Source organism: Nyctereutes procyonoides, unplaced genomic scaffold, assembly GCF_905146905.1.
Source record: "Nyctereutes procyonoides isolate TBG_1078 unplaced genomic scaffold, NYPRO_anot_genome, whole genome shotgun sequence".
NCBI classification, from domain to species: domain Eukaryota; kingdom Metazoa; phylum Chordata; class Mammalia; order Carnivora; family Canidae; genus Nyctereutes; species Nyctereutes procyonoides.
The window spans coordinates 14,579,717-14,603,558 of record NW_026575159.1 but is presented as its reverse complement, the minus strand read 5'-3'; the positions used below and the strand labels follow the sequence as shown (position 1 = coordinate 14,603,558).

At 41.6% G+C, this 23,842-nt stretch overlaps 1 protein-coding gene across 2 annotated transcripts in view; it reads left to right on the top strand.

Annotated features, from left to right (window-relative positions):
- SNTB1 (syntrophin beta 1) overlaps positions 1-23,842 on the top strand; it is a 234,257-nt gene that overhangs the window by 178,340 nt on the left and 32,075 nt on the right. For both annotated transcript variants that reach the window (XM_055313935.1, XM_055313936.1), the window contains exon 5: positions 23,450-23,589. In XM_055313935.1, the coding sequence (XP_055169910.1) occupies positions 23,450-23,589 (140 nt within the window). The remainder of the gene's footprint in view (positions 1-23,449; positions 23,590-23,842) is intronic.

Here is a 23,842-nt window from a genome sequence, read left to right as displayed (position 1 = left end):
ATCCCCTCCCCCGCCTTTTTTCTTTTTAACAGCTGAATAAATATTTGCCAAAAAAAAAAAAAAGCCATGGGAATGGGGTGTGGATGAAGGATCATATTTGTAGGAATCTGCTGTTTTCAAAAATATATTCCCAAAGCCAGCAACATCCATGCACCTTTTATTCCAGGTATATGCATTGAATTCACTATGTTAACACTTGCCTTTAATGGCAGTCATTGCAAAGGCAATTTCAGAATTAAGAAAAATGCTTCATACATTTGAAACCAGTATAACATTGTATCAACTGTTCTTTTTTTTTAAGATTTTATTTATTTATTCATGAGAGACACAGAGATAGAGGCAGAGACACAGGCAGAGGGAGAAGCAGGCTCCATGAAGGGAGCCCGACATGGAACTCGATCCCAGGACTTCAGGATCACACCCTGGGCTGAAGGCAGACACTCAACTGCTGAGCCACCAGGCATCCCTGTATCAAATGTTCTTCAATAAAAATTAAGACAAAACAGAACAAAACAAGAGAATAGCAAAGCTTCCAGAATAGGAGAAAGTGAACTTGACTCAATAGAACTACATAAGCCTCTTAAGTGTCAAAGGTTAGTTAGCACCATGTATAATTGTACATTTATTGTTTGTTGCATGGTTTATGTAACATCTGTCCCCCTTTCACCCTATAAGCTCCATTTGGGGAGTGCTGTCTGGTTCTGCTTGTCACGATGTACCCAGTTGCTAGCACAGTGCTTGGCATATAGCATATGCTCAGATATTTGTTCCATGAATGAATACATATCACCTCATTTAGTTGGGATGGCTTATTCCAATGTGAATAGATTTGTAAAAATTGCTCAGCTTCTTAGCTTGACATACGACTATTTATATTTTTTATCTGGGTGGCTTTCTAGCAAAGTTTTAAGCCCTTTTTCACACTTAAAAAAATCTGTGTTTAGGACAGCCTGGGTGGCTCAGCAGTTTAGCCGTCTTCAGCCCAGGGTGTGATCCTGGAGTCCAGGGATCGAGTCCCACATCAGGCTCCCTGCATGGAACCTGTTCTCTCTCTCTCTCTCTCTCTCTCTCTCTCTCTCAATCTCTCTCTCTCTCTCATAAATAAATAAAATATAAAAAAAATCTGTGTTTATAGATGACTTAGTTTTTCTCGTGAATGGGGTCAACTATAGATAATTAGTGACTGTTCCCTAATATTCTCTTAATGAGAAAGTAGTAAAACTAAGCTCAAGTGGTCTGTTGCTTGTTTTTTTGTTGTTACTTGTATCATGATCATGACCATTATCATCTGAATCATCATCATTGTCAACTGAACAATCCCATTTTCAATTTAATTTAATGAGAATGGATCTTTGCAGCCGCTGAGACCAAAATGCCTGCTTATTAAGGAAACTTCTTCTTTTAATCTAAGTTACACCTCTTTGCACACAATGCAGATGCAAAGAGAACTGAGTTCTTATGGGAGTGAGAGAGAAAGGGGTGTAAACAAGACTGTGTAGGACACTCAGGGGGATGAGGCTGGAAGGGACTCCAGAATTCATTGGAGGTGAGGCTTGTATGAGGCAAAAGAGGTCAGAGTGAGTGTATTTACTCATAAACCTCATAGAACCGAACAGTCGTTGATACCAGCTGAGGTACATCTACAACCCATCATGTTGTCAGGGTAGTGTGTTTTCTACCCAAAACCTTATACTCCTTACATTGTGAGTAGAAAGCCAGAGTTATTCTTAGATATTCCTTCCTGGCAGAGAGTGAGGAGATCCTGGAGATGCTATGCATTTCTGGCAGATCTCTCCAGAATAGCATGTATGCCTTTGATCCTCAGGTCTTAAGATGGCTTGCGGGGGACAAAGTATAAAGAGTATAATGAAAAAGGTCACCAATTCTCTAAGGTGGAGATGAAGCAGACTAAATCCAACAGAGTCTGGTAAATGAGAAGCACATAAGAAGATGCTATAGGAAGAAATAAGCTGTTGGAAGCAAAAGGTGAAAAGATAGGAAGTGTGTTTTTGAATTTGAAATGACTAATTTTCAGAACTTACTGATGATCCAAGGGCCCAGGAAAATCCAGGAGAGAAGTGAATTTGAAACTCCATGATGCTGAGTGCCAGGTTGCTTATGGTGTAGGTTTTCTGTGTTACCCTCCAATGCAGCGGCTTCCTTGAGGAAAGTAGAATGCCTACAGACAATCCATCCAGGGAATCAGAAGTGCTGTCACTGAAACACATGATTAGCACAGGAGTAGCAGGGTTAGACTTGATTAAGCATATGCTGCTATAACTGTGATGTCATTTCATACCTGATGAGCCCTACAAGGCCAGTGGAGGAACCATTTTTGAAAACAGTGTACACTTGACCACATGTACTCCTACTAATACTCTATGTAATATTTACCATGCTTGTTCCTTTTCATATACTTCATTTGATTCTGTTACCCTGTGAAGTAGATAATGTTATCTACTTAAAGTAGGCCATTGTGAGGCATGGGTAGAAATTGGAGGGCAGGAGCATAGAGAAGCCCAGGTATTTCTTCTCCCTCTCTGCTTTGAAGACCATCTCCTAGAGTAGCTATGCCTCAGTCTTTCTAGCTCCTAACTGACAGTCACTTCTTCCATTGGCCAGGCTCCCTGTTGTCCCATGGTTCTGTTTCCTGTTCTGGTCCTCAGAAGCTCCCCACTCCTGAGCTCTGTTATCATCATTACCCTTTTTCAGTACCATTAGCTATATAGTGGGAAAGCATAAAGCCATTGCTGCCCTAGGATTGATTCTTCCTTCTCACGTTGACTTTTCAGCTATTCCTAAGACTTTGTAACTAGCTCCATATATTCGGTCCTCTGAACTAACAGTCAGTGATCTGTTTTCTTGACTGGACCCTGAGTGATACATAGTAAACTTATCTTTATTATGTCCAAGGTAGATACTATTTTCCAGATGACTTTGGAAGGACTATCAAGGAGAACAGGTGTTTACTTATATTTCTGAAACCAGAGATAGGTAGGTAGGTGGATAGATAGATAGATAGATAGATAGATAGATAGTTAGATTGATTGATTGATTTAGTTTAAGGAATTGGCTTATGTGATTGTGGGAGCTAGCAAATCTGAAATCAATAGGGTAGAACATTGAGAAGGGCAGTCTGAACACTGAGAGACTTATAGATAGATCTGAAGCTGCACTCCACAGGTAGATCTCCTCTTCCTCAAACTTCAGTTTTGCTGATAAGGCCTTTTAACTGATTGGATGGGGCCCACCCAGAATATCAAGGATAATCTTCATTCTTCTTTTCATATCATGGGAAATGCTCTTGGGCCACTCCTGGTCAAAGTAGGTATAGTGTAAGGTTTCACAAGAAGAGAAGCAGGGCATGCTGGATCCTCAAGGTATGCTTTGTGGTTTTTGGGTGTGTTGGGAGATTAAGTTTGGGCCCAGATGGAGGGGCAGACAGAGAAAGCCCTGGGATGTTCTGAGCATCAGAGGCAGCTCAGAGGACAGTAGAATATAATATAATCAACTGATTATAGATGTAGACCACATCTACAAATACTTTCACAGCAACACCTTGATTAGTGTTTAATTGAGTAAGTGGATAGCATAACCTAGCCTCTGTTGACACATAAAACTGACCATGATCCTGGAGAAGAGCAAGAAATGGAGCAGAGAACAAACAGACAAACAAGTGATTCACTGTCTGGTTAAGGACACACACCCTAGTACAAAAAAGCAGTACAAGTATGCTCCTAGTGGTGATGGTAGCTTCAACCACTTGGTAGAGCCCTAACTCTGTCTGTGAAGTCTATAGGTATCTACCTCTTAGGTCACTCCCTTTGAGACCAGTGCCCTGTTTTCTAATAGTCTTGGTAATACCCAAGGGCTCTTGTTTGGTTTTCTGAGCATTCTAGACTCTCCCACCTTCAATCCAATTTGAACTTCTGCCAAAAATTTGGAGTCTCCTGAGTAACTCATTGGCTTCTGCTTCAAGCTAATCTTTCAGTAAACTAAAAATACGCGCGCGCACACACACACACACACACACACACACACACACACAAATACACACAGTTGCCCCCACCAAATCTTATCCATGGGAAAATCTGTTCCATGACCCCTGCTAGCTGCCTGAAACTACAGAGAGTACCAAATCCTAAATAAACTCTGTTTTTTCCTATAAATGCATACCTATAATAACATTTAATTTAAAAATTAGGCACAGTAAGAGATTAACAGCAACAACTAATAATAGAACAATTATAACAATATACTGTAACAAAAGTTCTGTGAATGTGGTTTCTCTCTCTCAAAATATCTCATTTTCCTGTACTCTTATCATATGGTCCTGTGTCCCCCTTCTTTTGATGTGAGATGATAAAATGCCCACGTGATGAGATGAAGGAAGGGGAATGATGCAGGCATTGTGACATAGTGTCAGGCTATTATTTGACCTTCTGACAATACTTCAGGAAGAGGACCATCTGCTTCTGGACTACAATTGACCACAGGTAGCTGAAACCACAAAAAGTGAAACCACAAATAAGGAAGAACTATTCTATACACAAACACACACAAAGCACCTGCTCTGCACCAAACTTGTCCTGGGTGTTGGGGATATAACAGTGAACAAAATAGATGGTATCTGTGTTTATGGAGCTTACAGAGTAGTCAGGACTGACTACTCTCAATTTCTGAGACCTAATGCAAAGTGAAAATGTAGGGCCTCTTGTTAAAAAATTATTGAGAATTTCAAGACAACAATAGAAAACATTAATCCAAGTGTGAGGCCCTTCTAAACACAGGCCATTTGGTTCTGAAACTGTCCTAGATTCCAGTGATCTGGCCTTGACCAACTACCCAACAGAAATAGGAGTTTCTGGTCCTCTATTTCCAATGGGGGTAAAACATGGAGGGAAGCTATTCTGTAACTGTGGTCCTCTTCCTTTGGGAGGGATTTTCCTATTCCATTACCACTTGGTCTTTCATAGACCATACTGCACATTTGCTATATGGTAGGCACTGTTTTAATTGCTAGGGATCCAGCATCCTTTGTGTATCCACCAATAATGAACAATAGAGTTTAATGGTGTAATAAACAGTAGAGTTGTGTAAACTGGGTATGAGACTTAAGATTTCTGAACAATAGCTTGCCTAATTTTATAATGAGTATAGTAATTGCATACCTCACAGGATTATTTTAAGGATTAAATGAGGTATGCTTATTAGCTTATTAAGTACTGCCTAGTGTTTGGTAAATACTAATGTAAGTGTTATTATAGCAACTTAAATAGACTGAAGTTATAAGAAACTATAGACTCAGTTACATAAATACATACTCAGATACCACCATGGAGATAGTTTACCATATGTTTAAATTAAAATTCAAATTCTTACAAAGAAAACTCCTTATATCTCAGTGCTGGAACGTTCATTTAGTACATTACAGGTGTTAGCACAGAATGAAGTTGGGGCTGAAGGGAAGAGTTAAATGAAAACATGCAACTCATTCTAGTAGGAATGTGGAGTCAGGCATGAGGGTTTAATTTAAGGTTGAGTGCTAGGGCCAATCTATTAAAAGAAATATTTATGATGCCAAGAAAAGCAAAAGGGAATGAGTTGCAAGGTTGGGGTACACGCAAAAGTCTGGGCTGTTGCCTGAATGGGAAGCACAGACTAAGCTCTGGAAGCATTACCTGAAAAGTAGCTAATAGGGTGGATCTAGTGGCCTGAGCTCAACCCTGGAAAGATGTTGTAAGGGATTCCTGCTGCAAGTTGAGAAAGGCACAGAGAGAGAATGGGGTATGAGGGAGAGGAAGGGAGGGACGTGAAAACAATGCAGATCATATTATTGCTGCAGGGTGGGCGTCTCTTCCTGCATCACAGGCAATTATGTGGCTAGCCAGATGCCTTCTCCACCTGTCTTCTGCCAATCGGCTGTGTGAGCCACCCTGCATGGCCAAAAAATCGAAGGCTCAGGTAATGTCATGGGACCCAACCCTGTATTAGGCATGAATCCTTGACCTTGTTATGAAAAACATTTAGGGCGTTTCCTAGACACACATGCGGTATAACCAGGGCATGGAATCTCAACCAGTTGAGGTAATGGAGTTACAGACGCAGTGCTAATGAGGGCAGTCCCACTGTGCAGGGTAGGGGGGAATATTTATGTCCCTGGTTCAGCTGTTGGTCTGGTGTTTGTGCTCCAGAAACAGAAGAGACAACTCTCACCAAAACTCTTCTGAGGACTAACTTTCCACATGACTGCCTGGCTTAAAAGGGGAGACCCTGGACCAAGAGTATGATGTAAGCAAAGAACATATAGGTTTCAGGAAATTAAGTCATGTTTTGTAAAAAACCATGAGTGGTTTTGTAACACCTCTGTGATTTAAGGGTGGCCACCAGATTGCTGCTGGTTTTCCTGTGTTGTCTCTTTCCCTCTTCAGCCAACACACCTGCCCCATAGGATGGCGAGCATTCTCTGGATGCATTATTTCTCTTCTTAGGCTTTGCCCATGCCACTACTTTTCTCTTTTACCTTCCTCCACCTCCTCTGTGACTAGGAGAGTCCCAGCTGTCTGTCCGTCCAGGACAGATGACATCTCCTCCATCAGAACCCTCATCCTATGAGGCAGGATCAGGGTCTTCCTCCTTGGAACTCACAGGACATTTCCTCTTCCAGCACTTATAGCCTCCTACTGCATATGTTACTGAGATTATGGATCTCTTAGATGTAATAGTGAAGTTTCATTCATTTTTTTTTTAGTCCCAGAAGCCTGGCCCAGTAAGCTTATAGTAAGAATAGTAAGGCTTATAGTAAGAATTTGGCAAGGACTCCTTATGTAATTGAATGAATGGATGGATAGCCATCTATTATCAAAATAACTACCAGATGATTTTGTAGATTCCACATCTTAAAAATATTTGGTACACTTCAAACTTGCTGAATAAATATCCTCAAAGACTGTAGATTATTAAATCAAAATAAATATAGCCCCTTTAAAATTTTTTATCCCTATTTTAGAAACATTAAGTAAATTCTTGGTACTTTTGCAAGTGACCCTAATAGATGGTTAATATTGTGGAAGCCAAAATTTGGATTGAAAACAAAAATTCTCCACAGAGCTAGCACATTGAACTGTCAGAGGACAGTGATTGAACTATTCCTAAGTAAAACTTTTGATTACATTTTGTAGCATACTTAAATCATTAACCTATTTTCTTTCTTTATAACACTGGCCAAAGTTACTTTTTTATATTTGCTACTTATTTGCTCTTCCTTTCCTGACTTGTCTGCCTTCTACCAATTACATAGCGTCCAGGCACCAAACAGAGGACCCAGCACCCAATTTATGCTATATAAATGTTTATTGACTGAATGAATGTGTTCTGAAAACTGGACAGAAAAAAATTAACAAGAAAGACTTCTTTTTTCAGAAAGCCCCCCCTTTTTCCAATTCTTAATAGTGTACTACATTTACAGTTTTATAAATCTGAGGTTGGATCTTTTATGTAATTAGCATAAAGGTAGTTTTATATGACACCTGTAATTAAAAGCCTTTGTGGGGCACCTGGTGGCTCAGAGGTTGAGTGTCTGCTTTTGACTCAGGCCTTGATCCCGGGGTACTGGGATTGAGTCCCGCATCCCTCTGCCTATGTCTCTGCCTCTCTCTTCGTGTCTCTCCTGAATAAATAAATAAAATCTTTAAGAATAAAATAAAAATAAAAGTTTTTGCAAAGGCCCAAGATCATCCAGAAAATGTTCATCCCTGCAACGATTTCAACACCGACATGGTACTACATTCAAAACACTACCTTCCTGTGTCTTGTTTACTTCTGCTGGGCTTTCGTAGAATGTTCGAATGCCCTTGAAGTTTTCCTTATGGTTCTTTCACTCTAGAAATGAACACGTTGACCACAAATATACTGTGCACTGCAGAAAAGAAATCTGAGGAAGACGACATAAGGCTAGAAAGAGGAGGGAAAACATGTCACCCTGTTTTCACAGTTACTTTTTGGCTCAGAAGTGACATTTATATTGTCTCTTGCTGGGTAGCTATGAAGAACATGCCAGCAGACATGAAAGAGACCTCTCTTCAATGCAGGATGTGTGGGGATGTGTGATCCAACCAAATGAGTGTCAAGTTGGATATGTAAACAAGCCTTATGGATGAAGGCAGAAGCTTTTTCTCCATTGGGATTGTTGGAGGAGGGGACATGAAGGATAATTGGGATCTGGGAAATAGAATTTTGTAACTGGACATATTGTCACTCCTAATAATTTTGGAGTCCTTTTACTTAGAAGAAGAAAATACATATCTAGTGAGTGGATAGCAGTGAATCTCATAATAGTATAAGTGAAATCAACAAAAATCTTGAAAGTGGTACATGAATGACTAGGATTTGGAAAACTATGCAGGGATCAAATGTTCATGGATGTCCCATTGGGAAAAAATGAAGAGAGGGAATCGCTCAGCAGAACCCATCAAAGCTCAGAGATGTACTTCGACAGACATACCTTTATTCAAGTCAGCTGATTTTAACAACAGACATTTATTATAGCATCACTGACACTGGCTAAATGGTTAAAAAAATAAAGGTCTGCAAGCCCAGTGTCAGAATGAGTTATGTGGGCCAGGGAATCCCAAAACAAGCTCTGCATCAGTGTCTCCAGAGAAGTTGCAAAAATAGAGATGTGTAGTCTCAGTCCCTAGATACCAGGATTCAGTGGATTCAGGTTTCAAGAGTTGGTATTTTTATTAAGTGCCCCAGTGATACTGAGACAGGAAATCGAAGGTGACTGGTCTTTGGAAAATGAGTGCCATGTGCATTATGATTATGTTGGTGGTAATTAGCACTCATTGTAGATGTTCTCGAACAATGGTACACACCAGACATCCACAGGGCCTTTGCCATGAGTGCAAGTTCCTGGTACTACCTCTAGCATTTCCCCCTCTTCCTTCTCTTTTCTTTTTCCAGTTCCTAGCACTTTTGAATAATAATCTTAAAAGGAGCAGACATCAGAATTTGTGCCTAGCAGCCTAGCCGATTCTGATGCAAGTTATCTGCAGACCAAATTTTGAGTATCACTCATTTTTGAAACCTTGATCTTCGCTGGGCACTGTATAAGCCATTTATACACATTATCTGATTCCATCTTCCTTTTTTTTTTTTTTTTCTTCTGGGAAAGAATATTTATTTATTTATTTTATTTTATTTTTTTTTATAAATTAATTTTTATTGGTGTTCAATTTACCAACATACAGAATAACACCCAGTGCTCATCCCGTCAAGTGTCCCCCTCCGTGCCCGTCACCCATTCACCCCCACCCCCCGCCCTCCTCCCCTTCCACCACCCCTAGTTCATTTCCCAGAGTTAGAAGTCTTTATGTTCTGTGTCCCTTTCTGATATCTCCCACACATTTCTTCTCCCTTCCCTTATATTCCCCTTCACTATTATTCATATTCCCCAAATGAGTGAGAACATACACTGTTTGTCCTAATGGTCTTACAGGAGAGGGACTTTTATTACCCCATTTTACAGATGAGGAAATTGAAGCGTGGAGAAGATAAGTAACTCATTCAAGATCACACTGCGAATAGCTGAGCTGACTTGCAGACCAGAACTGTCTGGCAGCAAGATTTATGTTCTTAATACTACATTGGCTCTTTGCTTCCAGGAGGGCAAAGGATAAAAAAAAAGAATCTTCCTAGTTGGGACAGGTTTTAAGAAGGCATTTAAACTAAAGTAGGATAAGTGGACTTTGGAATTTGTCACTGGGTCCTTGGTCACATAAATGTTGAGGTAGTTCTAAAATGAATTCTTGTTTGCTTTTGTTTGTGTAGTTTTGAAAATTTGATAAATCCAACTGAAATGAAGATGATGATATTTCTTTCATACAGTAAATAGTATTATGGTCTCTGACATTATTGAAAAGCTGGTAGACCAGGGCATGACTCTAAAAACTGCTGACGTGTTGTTGAGAGGCCAGACATTCCCTACATTTTAACAGTCTTCCTTCTTCAAAACACCATTACTTTCTCCTTTGAAGGAGAAATGAGAAAATCAACAAGAAAACTCACAGACATACCCAGTGACAACAAAACAGAAGATGCTGAAGCAGAGGTTTTTTTGTTGTTGTTGTTGTTGTTGTTGTTGTTGTTTAAGAACTGGCTTCTTTTGGATTTAATGATAACGTCAACTGCCTTTCAAAAGGTAACTTTTTACCAAATTATGAATTTCTGCTGCACATCAGCATCCCTGTAAAGGGCATGTTTCCTGGGTGTTAGAGAAGGAAGGGCTGTTAGTCAAAGATAACTTGTTTACCAAACAAGGACTGTAATTGAAAAGGCCCTTTGGAGTTAATGAAAATATAAAATAGCTTTCCCCACCAGACTGAGAAGAGTCTAATTTAATTATCTGTGAGTGTCACAGATGAGAAGCAGCCTTTCATCCATTTCTGGAAGCTGAGTCCGGACAACTCACTCCTTGTGAAAAGAACAGGGAATGGGAGCCCTGGGTGAGTGAAGAAAGTACATGATAGACCCAGACATCACAGGCGTCTGGGCTCTTTAAACAGTGCCGGATGGTGACAGTTGCCCGTGTTTATCTGGGTATGACTTCCGTCCTACAGAGTCCAGCCAGAGTCTGCGGAACACCCCCTAGAGCCCAGGCATTATGCAGGTGCCATGGTTACCTAGCAAAAACAGAGAACCCAGAGCCCCTGAGGACAGTCATTCTGCACAAGATGAAAATTTCCAGAGGCTGAGTTTTCAAAAGTTAGAAGGAGTAAGGGGCAGAAATAGGTAGCATATTAGGGGCAGAGAATTATTTTGGAGACCTTTGTCATTTGTGAGAGCTGTGTTTCAGAAACTTTGAGAGTCCCCACATCTTAAAAGCCACTGTACAGAAATTTCTCCAATAAACTTTAGTTTTCCAAGAAAGAAAGATCACTGACTTACATCTTTCCCTGACCCTCCACTTGATCCCCGGCACAAGAAGTCCACTTTTTGGGGTATTTACCTTTCAAGTGGGGACAAAGAGAATATTTTTTCAAGAAAGCCACCAGATTGGCCACGATGAGGAAACGCACACACACACATGTGCGTGGGTGCGTGCACACACACACACACACACACACACACACTTTGAGGATGGAAGCTGTTCTTAGCCAGTCTGTGTTAACAGCTGATACCCCCTGTTATACCTCAGCTTTGAGTTATTTCAACTCACACTTGCACTTCAGCTGAATGTTGGGGCCCATGAGGAACACAAGACACTCGTGGAAACCTAAGTGTGAGTTCTGCGAATCCATTCGCAGGAATTGTGTACTTGTGCATTGTGTATTTCTCAATAAGTAGGTGTCATTATTTGGCAGCAAGTTGGCAAATCTGTGGGCCATGTCTGGCTGGCTTGCTTGCAGGGATATTTACTCGGTCCCCATATTGTTTGTTTTTTTTTAATTTTGGGGGCACCTGGGTGGCTCAGTGGTTGAGGGTCTGCCTTCGACTCAGGTCGTGAACCCAGGGTCCTGGGATCGAGTCCTGAATCAGGCTCCCTGCAGGGAGCCTATTTCTCCCTCTGCCTATCTCTGCCTCTCTCTCTGTGTGTGTCTCATGAATAAATAAATAAAATCTTAAAAAATTTTTTTCATTAGGAGAATTTATTTTTTTATATAAAAAGAGAAAAAAACAGTAATGAACCTCCAGGTGCACATAACCCAATTTTTATGATTGTCTATACTAAGTCTATCTTGTTTTCTCTATTTACCCATTTTGAGGGTGGGGTAGAGGGAAGAGGACATGCTGGAGATTTTCTTTTTAAAAATTTTATTTATTATATTCATGAGAGACAGAGAAAGAGAGAGAGGCAGAGACACAGGCCCAGGGAGAAGCAGGCTCTGTGCAGGCAGACTGATGTGGGACTCAATCCCGGGACTCTGGGATCACGCCCTGAGCCAAAGGCAGACACTCAACCGCTGAGCCACCCAAGTGTCCCCATGCTGGAGATTTTTAAGTACCAGACTTTTATATGGCTTCATTTCATATATTGTTTATCTAACTTGAATTAGTTGCCAACTGAAGTAAGCAGAATAGTGCCCCCCAAAGATGTTCATATCCTAATCCTCAGAACCTATAGATCATATTGTCTTACATGGAAAAAAGGACTTTGCAGATTATTAAGGATATCAAGATGGTGAGATTATCTTGGATTATCCGGATGGGGAGGCAATTTAATCATATGGGTCCTTATAAGAGGGTGGCAGGAAAGTCAGTTAAGAGTGGGCGATGCCGTGACAGAAACAGAGGGTGAAAGGGCAATGTGATGTGGAGCCATGAGCTAAAGGAATTAGAGAAGTGTCTAGAGGCTGGAGAAGGCAAGGAAATGGGTTGTCCCCTGTGCCTCCATAAGGCAACAGACCTGCTGACACCTTGGTTTTAGGACTTCTGATTTCCAGAACTGTAAGAAAATACGTACCATCATTTTTGTGGCGATTTCTTAGAGCAGTGATAGGAAACGTGTACACGAACTTTTTAAAATAGGAAGAATTCACATTTTAAAAATATAAATTTATGGATTCCTCTGAAATGCTTCTTTTGTCAATGGTGTACTTATTATCTTTCCTGATAATTATAGCCTAATGCTAAAAAGAAGCTCCCCCATAACTCAGATGTAGGTTTCTTTTCTCTTCTCTTTTCTTTTCTCTTCTTTTTTACATCCGGTCCCCTGTAGTCTCTAAATTTGTGACTCCTTACCTAGAAGATTCTGTTGGCTAATACAGCCACCATAACATTGCTGAAAGCGTGTGCCTTTTGAATCTAGTGTTTTCTCAGCCATGAGCTAGAAGGGTCAGGAACCACTTAAACTTCCCAGTGGTTCAATATCTAGGAAATTATAGTAGTTACAAATATTCAAATTTCATAGCCTACCATATTTTGTTTTATGTTGCTGAACATAGGATACATGGTTGATCGAAAACTGCACAGCCCATTAAGTTGGATTTAGAACTGGCAGACATTCGTATTGGAGTGAGCACCACCCGCGAAGAATAGTTTGCTAAAAATAACAAAAACATGGAAATCAAATTTATAGTAAAATGGAATATTTCACTGCCCTTAGAAAACAAACCATGTTTCATTTACTAGCCCTTCAATTGCACAATTGAGTAAACATAAGAGACTAATTCTGTCCCAGCTACTCGTTATAAATAGAAATATCCCGCAGTGGAAAGACATATTAAGGGTTATGAGTCATTTACAACTTAGTCTTGAATTACTTTAATCAGATGTGAGACTTGGGGAATAAAGGGCTTTGATGACTCAGAGGAGCTTTCACTGAACCAAAGTCTGGCCCGAGTGGTGCCCCGAGGACCAGGAGGTGGGAAAAAAGGGTAAGAGGTATGTGGCCCGCCGGATGGCAGAGTCTGCTGCAAAGTTGCACCGAGCTGGACCCCCTGCAGCCCCATCTGGGGGAGACAGGACAGCTGAGTGTCCAGCTGTCTTCCCTCCTACTTTCCCCTCCTGTCCCCACATTGTCCCTCCTTTTCCTTTCTTATGAGAGGCAGCTTTGTGATCTGAAAATATCATGGCTTTGAGGTCAGGAAGGCACATAAGTGGCTTTATAACTATCATTATGTAACCTTGGCTACTACATGACCCCTCTGAGCCACAGTTTCTTCTTCTGTAAGACGTAGATAATAATAAATGCCTCGAGGTATTGAAAGGATTAAGGGAGGGGAAGCATAGCATGGTGTTCATATCATTTCCTAAGGCTGCCCTAACAAACAGCAGCAAATGGGACATAGGGGACGACAGCAGTGGATTGTGTCTCGGTCCTGGGTGCTGGAAGCTCACGAGTCAGGCACCAGCAGGTTCCTTGCTCCTGAGGGCTGTGAGGGAGAATCTGCTTCTCATGGTTTCCTGGCAAGCTTAGGCATTCCGGCGCTTGTAAATACATCAACCCCAATCTCAGCTTTTGTGTTCACCTGACATTCATCCTGTGTCCACATTCCCCCTTCTATGAGCACACCAGTCATATTGGTGTAGAGTCTGTTGTGCCCCAGTACGACTTCATCTAACTAACTACATCTGTAATGACCATCTTTCCAAAGATGGTCACATTCTGTGGTATCGGGGGTTAGGACTTCAACATCTGGATTTGGAGAAAGGGGGAGACACAGTGGAACCCCTCAGCCCTGCTCATCACACAGTAGGCTCTCTATACACATTTACTCCTTCAACCTGTCCCCCTTGATTGAAGAATTCTTTTCCAGTGATGTAAATTTTTAAACCATTAGATTGAAATGACTCAAAAATCTACTATGTCATGCTCTCCCTAAGCCTTCTCTCCTAAGTGACCCTTCTAACTTACTCCTCTTTTCGAGACCCAAAGACAGAGCAAATCCCAAATAATTCTGACCTTACTCAGTTACCATATTGTATAATTCAGGCAGGTCACGGCGCTGAAATTTACTTTGGGACTTTTCTCAGAAAAGGTTGAGCTGAGCACACAAGTAAACAAGATGAAAGGGAATGTTTACAGGTTTGAAAGAACAAACCCATATGAAGCACTGTAAGGAAGGCACTTTCATACAAACAGCAGGTCTCCATGTCCAACAGCTGGTGTTTGGAAGTGTCCAAAGGAAGTCACCATGCCCTGGGGTGTGTGGGGGCGAAACCCAGCATTGTTACCATTGAGCCAAGGCACTGAGAAGGGAGACAAATAAATCTCCTGACTCTAAATGGAATGGTTGGTGACACAGGCTTCCAGGAGTTGGTGCTCCCTCACAAGAGAAGGAATTGACAGGTTGGGCATGTCTGGACCAAGACATTGGGTGGGGGAGGTGAAAACAGCTGATGGTCATGGAGCCAGGGGTTCTTTGGGAAGACAGAGAGAATAAACTGTCTAATAGTAAAAGCTAGTGTGGGCAGGGAAAGAAAAATAAAAGAACAGACCAGAATTATTCAACATGAGCCTGACAAGGGGACAGACAGCCGAATCCAGTTTAAGGGCTCAAATTCATGGCCAGGTTTCCTTCCAGAATGCTCAGAATGGTGGTTCAGGGTAGGTTTGGGTAGTATAACTATGTACCCCTTCTCCTTTCTGGGGATTCCAACTGAGAGTGAGAGGGAGTGATGCACTAATGAAAACCAAGGGAAAACCCCTATATTTATTAATAGCTAAGCAAGTGCCCAATAAGCTATAATTAATGCCAAACTCAGATAAGTGCTGCATCATATAGAACATGGTCAAAGTGAAGTGTCTTATGTCCTGCGGCCTCTTTTGAAGCTAGGATGCTTGAGTATTGAAACGAGCCAATGGTGTGGACCAAAACGAGCCAATGGTGTGGACTAATCCAGCATACGTGTTCCCACCATGCAAATATGGTGATTTGCAACGAATGGGTAGTGACCACAGACATCCACTTGTGATGAACGTGACAATGCCTGCTTTTAGAGAAGACCTAGTGACAGCTCTAGATTTGAACAATTAGAGTCACAGACCTCTTTCCTTGGAGGGTGAGTTAATTAGATTGAGATACACAATGGGCACAACGGGGGAGGCCCTCCTCCTTCCTGGGATTGGGTTCTCCAGTAAAGTTGTCATTCTGTTTTGCCAAAAGGCAGAGAAGGGTGTAGTGTAGTAAATCATCCCAATCTTAACAAGACACAGGCTTGGGTGGCTGGATCTGGTTCTTCCAATTTGTTAGTCCAAATTGATTATTACGTTGCCTGAACTGGCAGTGACACAGAGATACAGAGTAATCCAAGTAGAATCCAGCAGTCTTTATGAAGCAAGAAGGACCTTGGAATCAGTTTCTGGGGTGTATCTTCAAATGTTGTCATTTTGAAGAGCTGGCTCATTAGCATTAAGCAAATGAGGCAAAACAAAAAGCTAGGTCCATGTGGTTGAAATGCTTTCTGTGCCTCGATGGGGACTAGACCTTCCTGTGCCTTCTACTTCCTCTTTCCATGATGCTGTATGACAAGAGAAAGTTCACATCCCTTATCTCCTAGGATATGTGTGATCTGCCCTAAGGTTGGCTTCATTATGAAATCCTGGAGACCAAAGCATTACTCTTAACAGAGCCATCAAAGGCTTTTGTGAGAGCACATGAGCATCCGACCTTCTGCATACTCCCGTAAATAAGATAAGTTTCAAAAAGCCTACTCCGTGTCTGCAAATGTTCAAAGAGAAGAAAACTGGAAAACTGAAAGTGTAGTAGGTTCTTGCCGTTTTCTTATGATTAAGTTCTTGGTTTACCTGCCCCCCTCCCAGTTCGTGTCCACTCGGGACCTCAGAATGTGACCTGATTTGGAAGTAGGGTCTTCGCAGATGTGATTAGTTGAGTTCGTACTGGAGTTGGCTGGGCTCTAAATCCAGTGGCAGGCGTCTTGATGAGAAGGCCACATGAAGACACATGGAAAGAAGTCCACATGACCATGGAAACAGATATGGGACCGACACAGCTTCAAAGAATGGTGGTGGCCACCAGAAGCTGGAAGAGGCAAGGACAGAGCCTTTAGAGGGAGCATGGTCCTGCCGCCCCCCTGAGGGGCTGTCTAAAACGCAAGCACCGAACTCCTGCTATGCTAACTTGTATGTTGACTCTAGCAAGAGTTCTACTTATGAACCCTGAATCTGGGGCTTTATTGTATATGGCTTAGAGGATTGCAGAGCCAGTTTCAGAATTTGGCAGGAGGGGACACATTTGAATTTGGGGACTGCTATTGGGAACGTTGGCGTATAAAAATGATACCGTCCCTAAATGTCCTGCAGTCAAACCACATTTCTCTCTCCTTATTTCCATTCTGCTTTCTCTAACCTTTTTTCAGCTTTGTCGTGATACCCATCAGACAAGCCAGATCATTTGGTCCGCTCCCCGCCGTAAGCCACCCTTGAATTCACCATGTGATCCAGGTGTCAAACATTCTGGGAGTTGTGTGTAAGGAGAGACGTGAATCCAGTGGCAAGTCCAGTGGAGCTGAGGCTACACAGCCCTGTTTCTGAATTTGCTTGCTCATCCTCTTTCTCATTCTCCTCTGCCTTCTCTTCCTTTCCATCTGCTCTGCTTCCAGGCATGGATGTCCCACCTGGTGCCCGACCACTGGGTCCTGGGGTTGTTCGGGACCAGCTAGAGGAGGGCCGCAGGTGGTGACTTGTTAGCATGTTTCCCATGTTCCGTGGCCACATTTAAGAACTTGTTCCTCTTCTTTTGGTGAAGTGGAGGGGATCTTTATCTGCCTCTCTGAGAGCTGGTGCAAGGATTAATTATCTAATGTTTGTAAAGCATTTGGAAGTTGATAATTGCTAATTATTATTACCATGGTATCTTGTCCTTTGTTCTAAATTCCTAGTAATCTGAAGTGAAAAGACTTAAATTAAGAAGTTGCCGAGATAGCCATGATCTCCCAAAGAAACATTGCGATTGACCTTCTTTCTCCGTGAACATTATTTTTATTCTGCTATTAGTCACTCTCCTCACATCCAGACCTTCCTCCCTGAGCAGGGTAGCTGGAAGCAAGTGTGTGTGTGAGGTGTATGGTGGGGATAGTTTAACATTTCCAGGATCTGCCATATGGGAAGTGCATTATATACGTTGTCTCATTTAATCCTCATAAAATATGCATACGAGGCCATTATCGGCATGTTACACATCAGTGAACAAGTGCTTACAGCAGTTAAGAGATCTGTTCAAGTCCCTCAGCTCAGAAGTGGCAAAGCCCGATTTCAAAGACACTGCTGTTTGGCTCCAAAGCCTCTGAGCTGTCCCTGCCACCCCGTGCTCCAGGAGAGGGTAGAAAAATAACCATTTTAGGAAGAGTTGGCATGAACAGAGAAAAAGAGATCCATATGCTGGGGGGGGGGAGTTGCCCCATAAACAGAGTCCATGGAACAAAGAGGTATAAAGCAAGAGACCTAGTAGCTAAAGCAGTCCCAGTCTAGAAGCGGAGAATTTTAAACTGAAAAAAGATGGTCTGGTTTTCAAGTTGGAAAAGCTGTTAGCAATAACTTTGTCCTAACCCGTTTTTGTTTTTGTTTTAAGATTTATTTATTAATCTTAGACAGAGAGGGGAGTGAGGAGGAGGTGCAGAGGGAGAGGGAGAGAGAGGCTTAAGCAGACTCTGTGCTGAGCATGGAGCCCGACCTGGGGCTCGATCTCACGACCCTGAGATCAGGGCCCTGAAATCACTACCAGGGTGGAAACCAAAAGTCGGACACTTAACTGACTGTGCTAACCAGGCACCACTGTCCCATCCCATTCTTAGACCCAGAAAGGCAAGTAATTCTTGCTCAAGTTTACTCAGATCTTTTGTTTGATACACACTTATTCTTACTTTGATGAGGTAATAAGAATATATAAAATCTTTAAATTGAAGTGTAGTCGACATACCATATTATATTTGTTTCAAAATGTGGAACATAGTGATTGGAGAATTATATACATTATGAAATTATCACCATGGTAAGTGTCTTACTGTTGGTCACCATACAAAGTTATTACAACATTATTAGCTATATTTCCCGTGCTGTATTCTTCATCCCTATGACTTATTTATAACTGGAAGTTTTTACCTCTTACTTTTCTTTACCAGTTTCACCCATTCTTGCATTCCCTCCCACGTGAGAACCACCAGTTGGTTCTCTGTATTTGCATCTGTCTCTGTCTTTTGCTTTGATACCATTTTGCTTGGTATTTTAGATTCCACATGTAGGGGATCCCTGGGTGGCGCAGCGGTTTGGCGCCTGCCTTTGGCCCAGGGCGCGATCCTGGAGACCCGGGATCGAATCCCACGTCGGGCTCCCGGTGCATGGAGCCTGCTTCTCCCTCTGCCTGTGTCTCTGCCTCTCTCTTTCTCTCTGTGTGACTATCATAAATAAATAAAGAAAAAAAACAAGTATATTAGATTCCACATGTAAGTGAAATCTTATGTTATTTGTCTTTCTTTGTCTGACTTATTTCATTTTGCATAATACTCTTGAGGTCGATGCATGTTGTTACAAACAGCAAGATGTCACTCTTCTATATGGCTGAGTAATATTCCATTCTTTATATATATTTCCCCCCATATCTTCTTGATCCATTTATCTGGCAATGGACTCAAAGATTGCTTCCATATCTTGGCTTTGTAAATAATACTGCAAAAAACATAGGGATGCATATATCTTTTAGAATTAGAATAGCTACTATTTTTAAAGATTCGCTTGCTTACTGTATGCAAGACACTTTTCTAAGCCCTCTGTATGTATTAATTAATTTCATCATTGCGACTTTGCCTAGGCAACAGCAGTATTCTTTTTTTGGAAATACCTACAGAAAAGGTACTGAAAAGCTTTGGTAAAACTGTCTCTTTGAAACTAATCTGCCGATTCTAGGTATTTTAGAGAACACGAGGTCAGTAGTTTTCAAACTGTATCCCTGGGGTTGCTGGGAACCTCACTCAGAGGTGTGGCTGGCGATAAGATAAAGGCGTAAAGTCTTGGATCTCAACCAGGCTGTAACCCCACACAAAGCCTTTTTCAATTGTTTTATATTTTGTTCTTTGACTTGTGATTTAATCTGATCAGAGTGTCCACTGAATTTTGAAAGTTTAAAAAATGGGGCACCTGGATGGCTCAGCTGTTGAGCGTCTGCCTTAGGCTCAGGTTATGATCTTGGGGTCCTGGGGTCGAGTCCCGTATGGGGCTCCCTGCAGGGGGCCTGCTTCTCCCTCTGCCTATGTCTCTGCCTTTCTCTCTGTCTCATGAATAAATAAATAAAATCTTTTTTAAAAAGTTTAAGAACTGCTGATGTAGATGACTTATGAGACCTGTCTAAAATAGAGGATTCAATGACTCTACTTCCCTCAGTTTTTTTTTTATTGAAATAGAATTGACATGTAACATTTTGTAAGTTTAAGCTATACCACATGTGGGTTTCATCCATTTGTTTCTACTTCCTTCAGTTGTTACCAGTAACTTCTTTCCAGTCTCTCAAATTCTTCTTGTCATTTTGTAAACCTTTTCTCTCATGCTCTACAGAAGTGACAGTAGGGCACAGGATTCCACTTCAACACAGTTGCCCGTCAGAGTAATTTCAGAATTGTGAGTCTTTTTCCCTGTATATTCCCCTTCTCCTTCTTCATGAGAAACATGATGAATTCTTTAGAAACTGCCACAGCATTTGACAGCAGGAAACTAGGATTGAGATGGAAGTTGTCACCTCTTTTTCAGGAGTCACGTTTTAATAAAATAGAGACTCATCCCAGAATGGTTGCATTTATGCTGGAGAATCTTTGGGTGCCAGGAGTTTTGGATTTGTAATGGAAGTTGTCACTGAACAGCAGCATAAATACACTAGCCCCCCTAAAAATAAGTGTTCTGGAAAGGCTTTGCAGTGTGAAGCTCACATGGCATGAAGTATGGTATTAAAAACCTGTTTTCAACATAACATTTTTCTCCTTGGAAAGTTGATTGTCCTCATGGGCAGATTTCTAGCTTCAAGCGTTCACATAGTATTAAAATGAAAGCTCTGCACCCAGAAACTGTGGAAAATGCCCACTGAGAATTCTCACAGCACAGTTAGCGAATCCACCAAACACTCTGATAAACGACAAGATGTTTTAGGGCTTTAGAATTACTGATACCTCTATATACTCTTTGACGTGTGGGTGAGTTTGTGATTCCACCAGTAGAAGGGTCTGCATTTTACTGTTGCCATTCACTGTTAAGGTTTATTTTGCAAACTTAATATTGTTTTTGAAGAATGATACTTAGTTATGTTCACATTTAAATGATGCTAGTCAAAGTTAATGGATCAGATCTGACTAGGTGAGTAAGATAGGCATTTTGGGAGGATCATTTGTAGCTTTTCCAGTCCGATTTAATGAACTGGAAAAGTAATTTACTAAGTATAATGTAGAGGCTGGAAGAAATTTATTTCAAACTCCCCAAACACTATGCTTTGAGACCATAGCTTGGTCACCTTGTAAGGTCCCGTATATTGCATTCTGTGACAATTCATTTTGATCTCTTAAAGATGCTGCTGTTCTGTTGGAAAAAGCAATAGGATAAAACTGGATTTTTAAAATATGTATCAAATGCCTAATGGGAGAAACAAGTCAGGTAGTCATTCACATTCTAGTGTAAATAGCTTTACGGGGTTTTTTTCTTTCTAGAAAGGGAGGTGCGTTTTTTTTTTTAAAGATTTTATGTATTTATTTGAGAGAGGGAGTGCAAAAGAGCACCAGCAGGGAGATGAGCTGAGAGAGAGGGAGAGGCAGGTTCCCCATGAGCAGAGAGACGGACATGAGACTCCATCCCAGGACTCTGGGATCATGCCCTAAGCTGAAGGCAGACGCTTAACCGACTGAGCCACCCAGGTGCCCCAAAAAGGGAGTTTTTGTCTGGAATTGTTGGAAGGAGCATGATCATGATGTAATGGATTCTTCCTGGGAGAACTTCGGGATGGATAGGAAAAGATGAGTTGAAATTGTTAGCACCAAAGGTATTCTTGGATTTCCTTATAATTTTTTCCTAGGAAAGTCAGTACTTTGTCATATTATTGCCATTTCCAAAGAATTCCTTTTGACAACTTTAGAAGCCAGTGAGACTGCTATGATTTTCCCACCCTGTGATTCACTAGGGTCTTACCGTCTGGTAGGTATCATGCTAAGCACATTACATACACGGACTCAGTTTTATTTATTTATTTATTTATTCATTCATTCATTCATTCATTTGTTTATTTTTTTAAAGTAGGCTCCTCACCCAACTTGGGGCTTGAATTTACCACCATGAGATTAAGAATCACATGCTCTACTGACTGAGCCAGCCAGGCACCCCGTGCACTGTCTCATTTAATCTCCACTCTGGCATTATGAGGTGCACCCTAGTTAACAGGCTCTAAATGGTGCTAATTCTCTGCTGTGACAAGCATTTTAAACATTTTAACTCAATCTTCACCATAATCCTCTGATATAGGTACTATTGTTTCCCCATCTTACAGGTACAGAAACTGAGATACAAAGAGATTCGCTGACTTGGCTGAGAGCTCACAGCTAGTAAATTGAGGAGCTATGATTTATGTTCAGGCATGCTGGCTCCAGAGACAACACTGTTAACTACTGTTGTGTGTGATAGTATCCTTATCAGTGAGCAAATAGAAGGACAGAGAATAATAACTCTCCCAGAGTCACATGGGCAAGAAATAGTGGAGCGGAGACTCAGGTTCAGGCAGCCCATAAAACTGCATAACCTACAAAGCTCACCCCCCTTCCACAGCCCTGCACATCTTCTCTACTTTGATCATTCAGTCTTAAAGCCACTTCAATATAGATGTCAGTGTTGACACTTAAGAAAAGAAATGATAAGAATAGAAAGGGCAGAAATTAATTTTATCATTTATTCAACTTATTGCCTAGTTGAATTTTGAATAGATTTTGAATTGTGGTTTGAATCTTCACTAAATTTCCAGCATCAGAGACAACCTTAACCTCATCTACACCAGTGATTCTTAGTCCTTAATGAATGTATGTGTCACCTGAAGACCTTGCTAAAATGCAGATTTTAATTCAATAGGTCTAGGATGAACCTGAGATTCTGTATTTCTAGCAGGCTCCCATGTGATGCTGACGCTCCTGGAACGTGATCTGTGCTTTGAGTAGCAAGGTTAGCACATGGAAGGTTTTGTTTTTGTTTTGTTTTGTTTTGTTTTTCCAAACTGAGCATAAAGATTTATCCTAGGGCCTAGAGTTCAAATTGGACAGAGGGAATTTTCAGAGATGGAAAAATGAACATGTACAGAGTTGGGATGATCAACACTGGGCAGGGAGGAGTGGCTCATGAGTGGCTCATTAAGACCTGAGCTACCCAACTTCCAGGATTGGAAGGGACTTCCAAACATCCAACTTGATGTTGGAATCCTCTCATATCTCTGCCAGGTCATTTCACCTCTAGAGTTAAGGAATTTTCTGTGCTGAATGGAACTAGGAGAATTTAAAGATGGTACCCAAGTCACAGAAACAATCTAACTGAAAGGCTGTGATGTCCCCTACTTCTCCAGACAGACTTGTGCCTCCATAATACATTCCCAGAGCCTTTGGATGTTTCTTCAAAAGCTTTCAAACCTTCCCATTTCATAATAAAAACAATGTACTCTACCAGAGAACCATCTGGGATTGCTTCTTTCCCCGAGCATCTGCATCCCACTCTGAAATAATGATCTCAGTGCTGACTGGCAGGTGAGAAGCAGTGACAGCTGTTTGGCAGCTGGTCTGCTTCTTGGCTGTACTGATACCTGCTGGGGCCCTTGAGAAAAATCAAGAATCCTGCGACCATGAATGGTTTCTTCTCATTTTGATTTCACAACCTGAACCCAAGACTCCTGTTGTTGGGTCTTCTGATTGGAGGGATGCCAGCTTCTCCTTTCCAGCCACTCTTCCTTCGGGCTGTGACGTGACTGTGCTGTGTTTTCTGTTTCAGGTGCCTGGGGAGAGCGAGAAGCAGTGGAAGCCAGCACTCATTGTACTGACTGAGAAGGACCTTTTAATCTATGACAGCATGCCCCGGAGGAAGGAAGCCTGGTTCAGCCCAGTTCACACATACCCTCTTCTTGCCACCAGGTAGCCATGGCCCTGTGTTTGAGTGTGCTTTTTTTTTTTTAAGATTTATTTATTTATTCATGAGAAACAGAGAGGAAAGAGAGAGGGGAAGAGACACAGGCAGAGGGAGAAGCAGGCTCCATGCAGGGAGCCCGACGTGGGACTTGATCCTGGGTCTCCAGGATCACACCCTGGGCCGAAGGCGGCGCTAAACCGCTGAGCCACCCGGGCTGCGCGAGTGTGATGTTTTGCGGTTTGAGATTGTTCTGGTCAA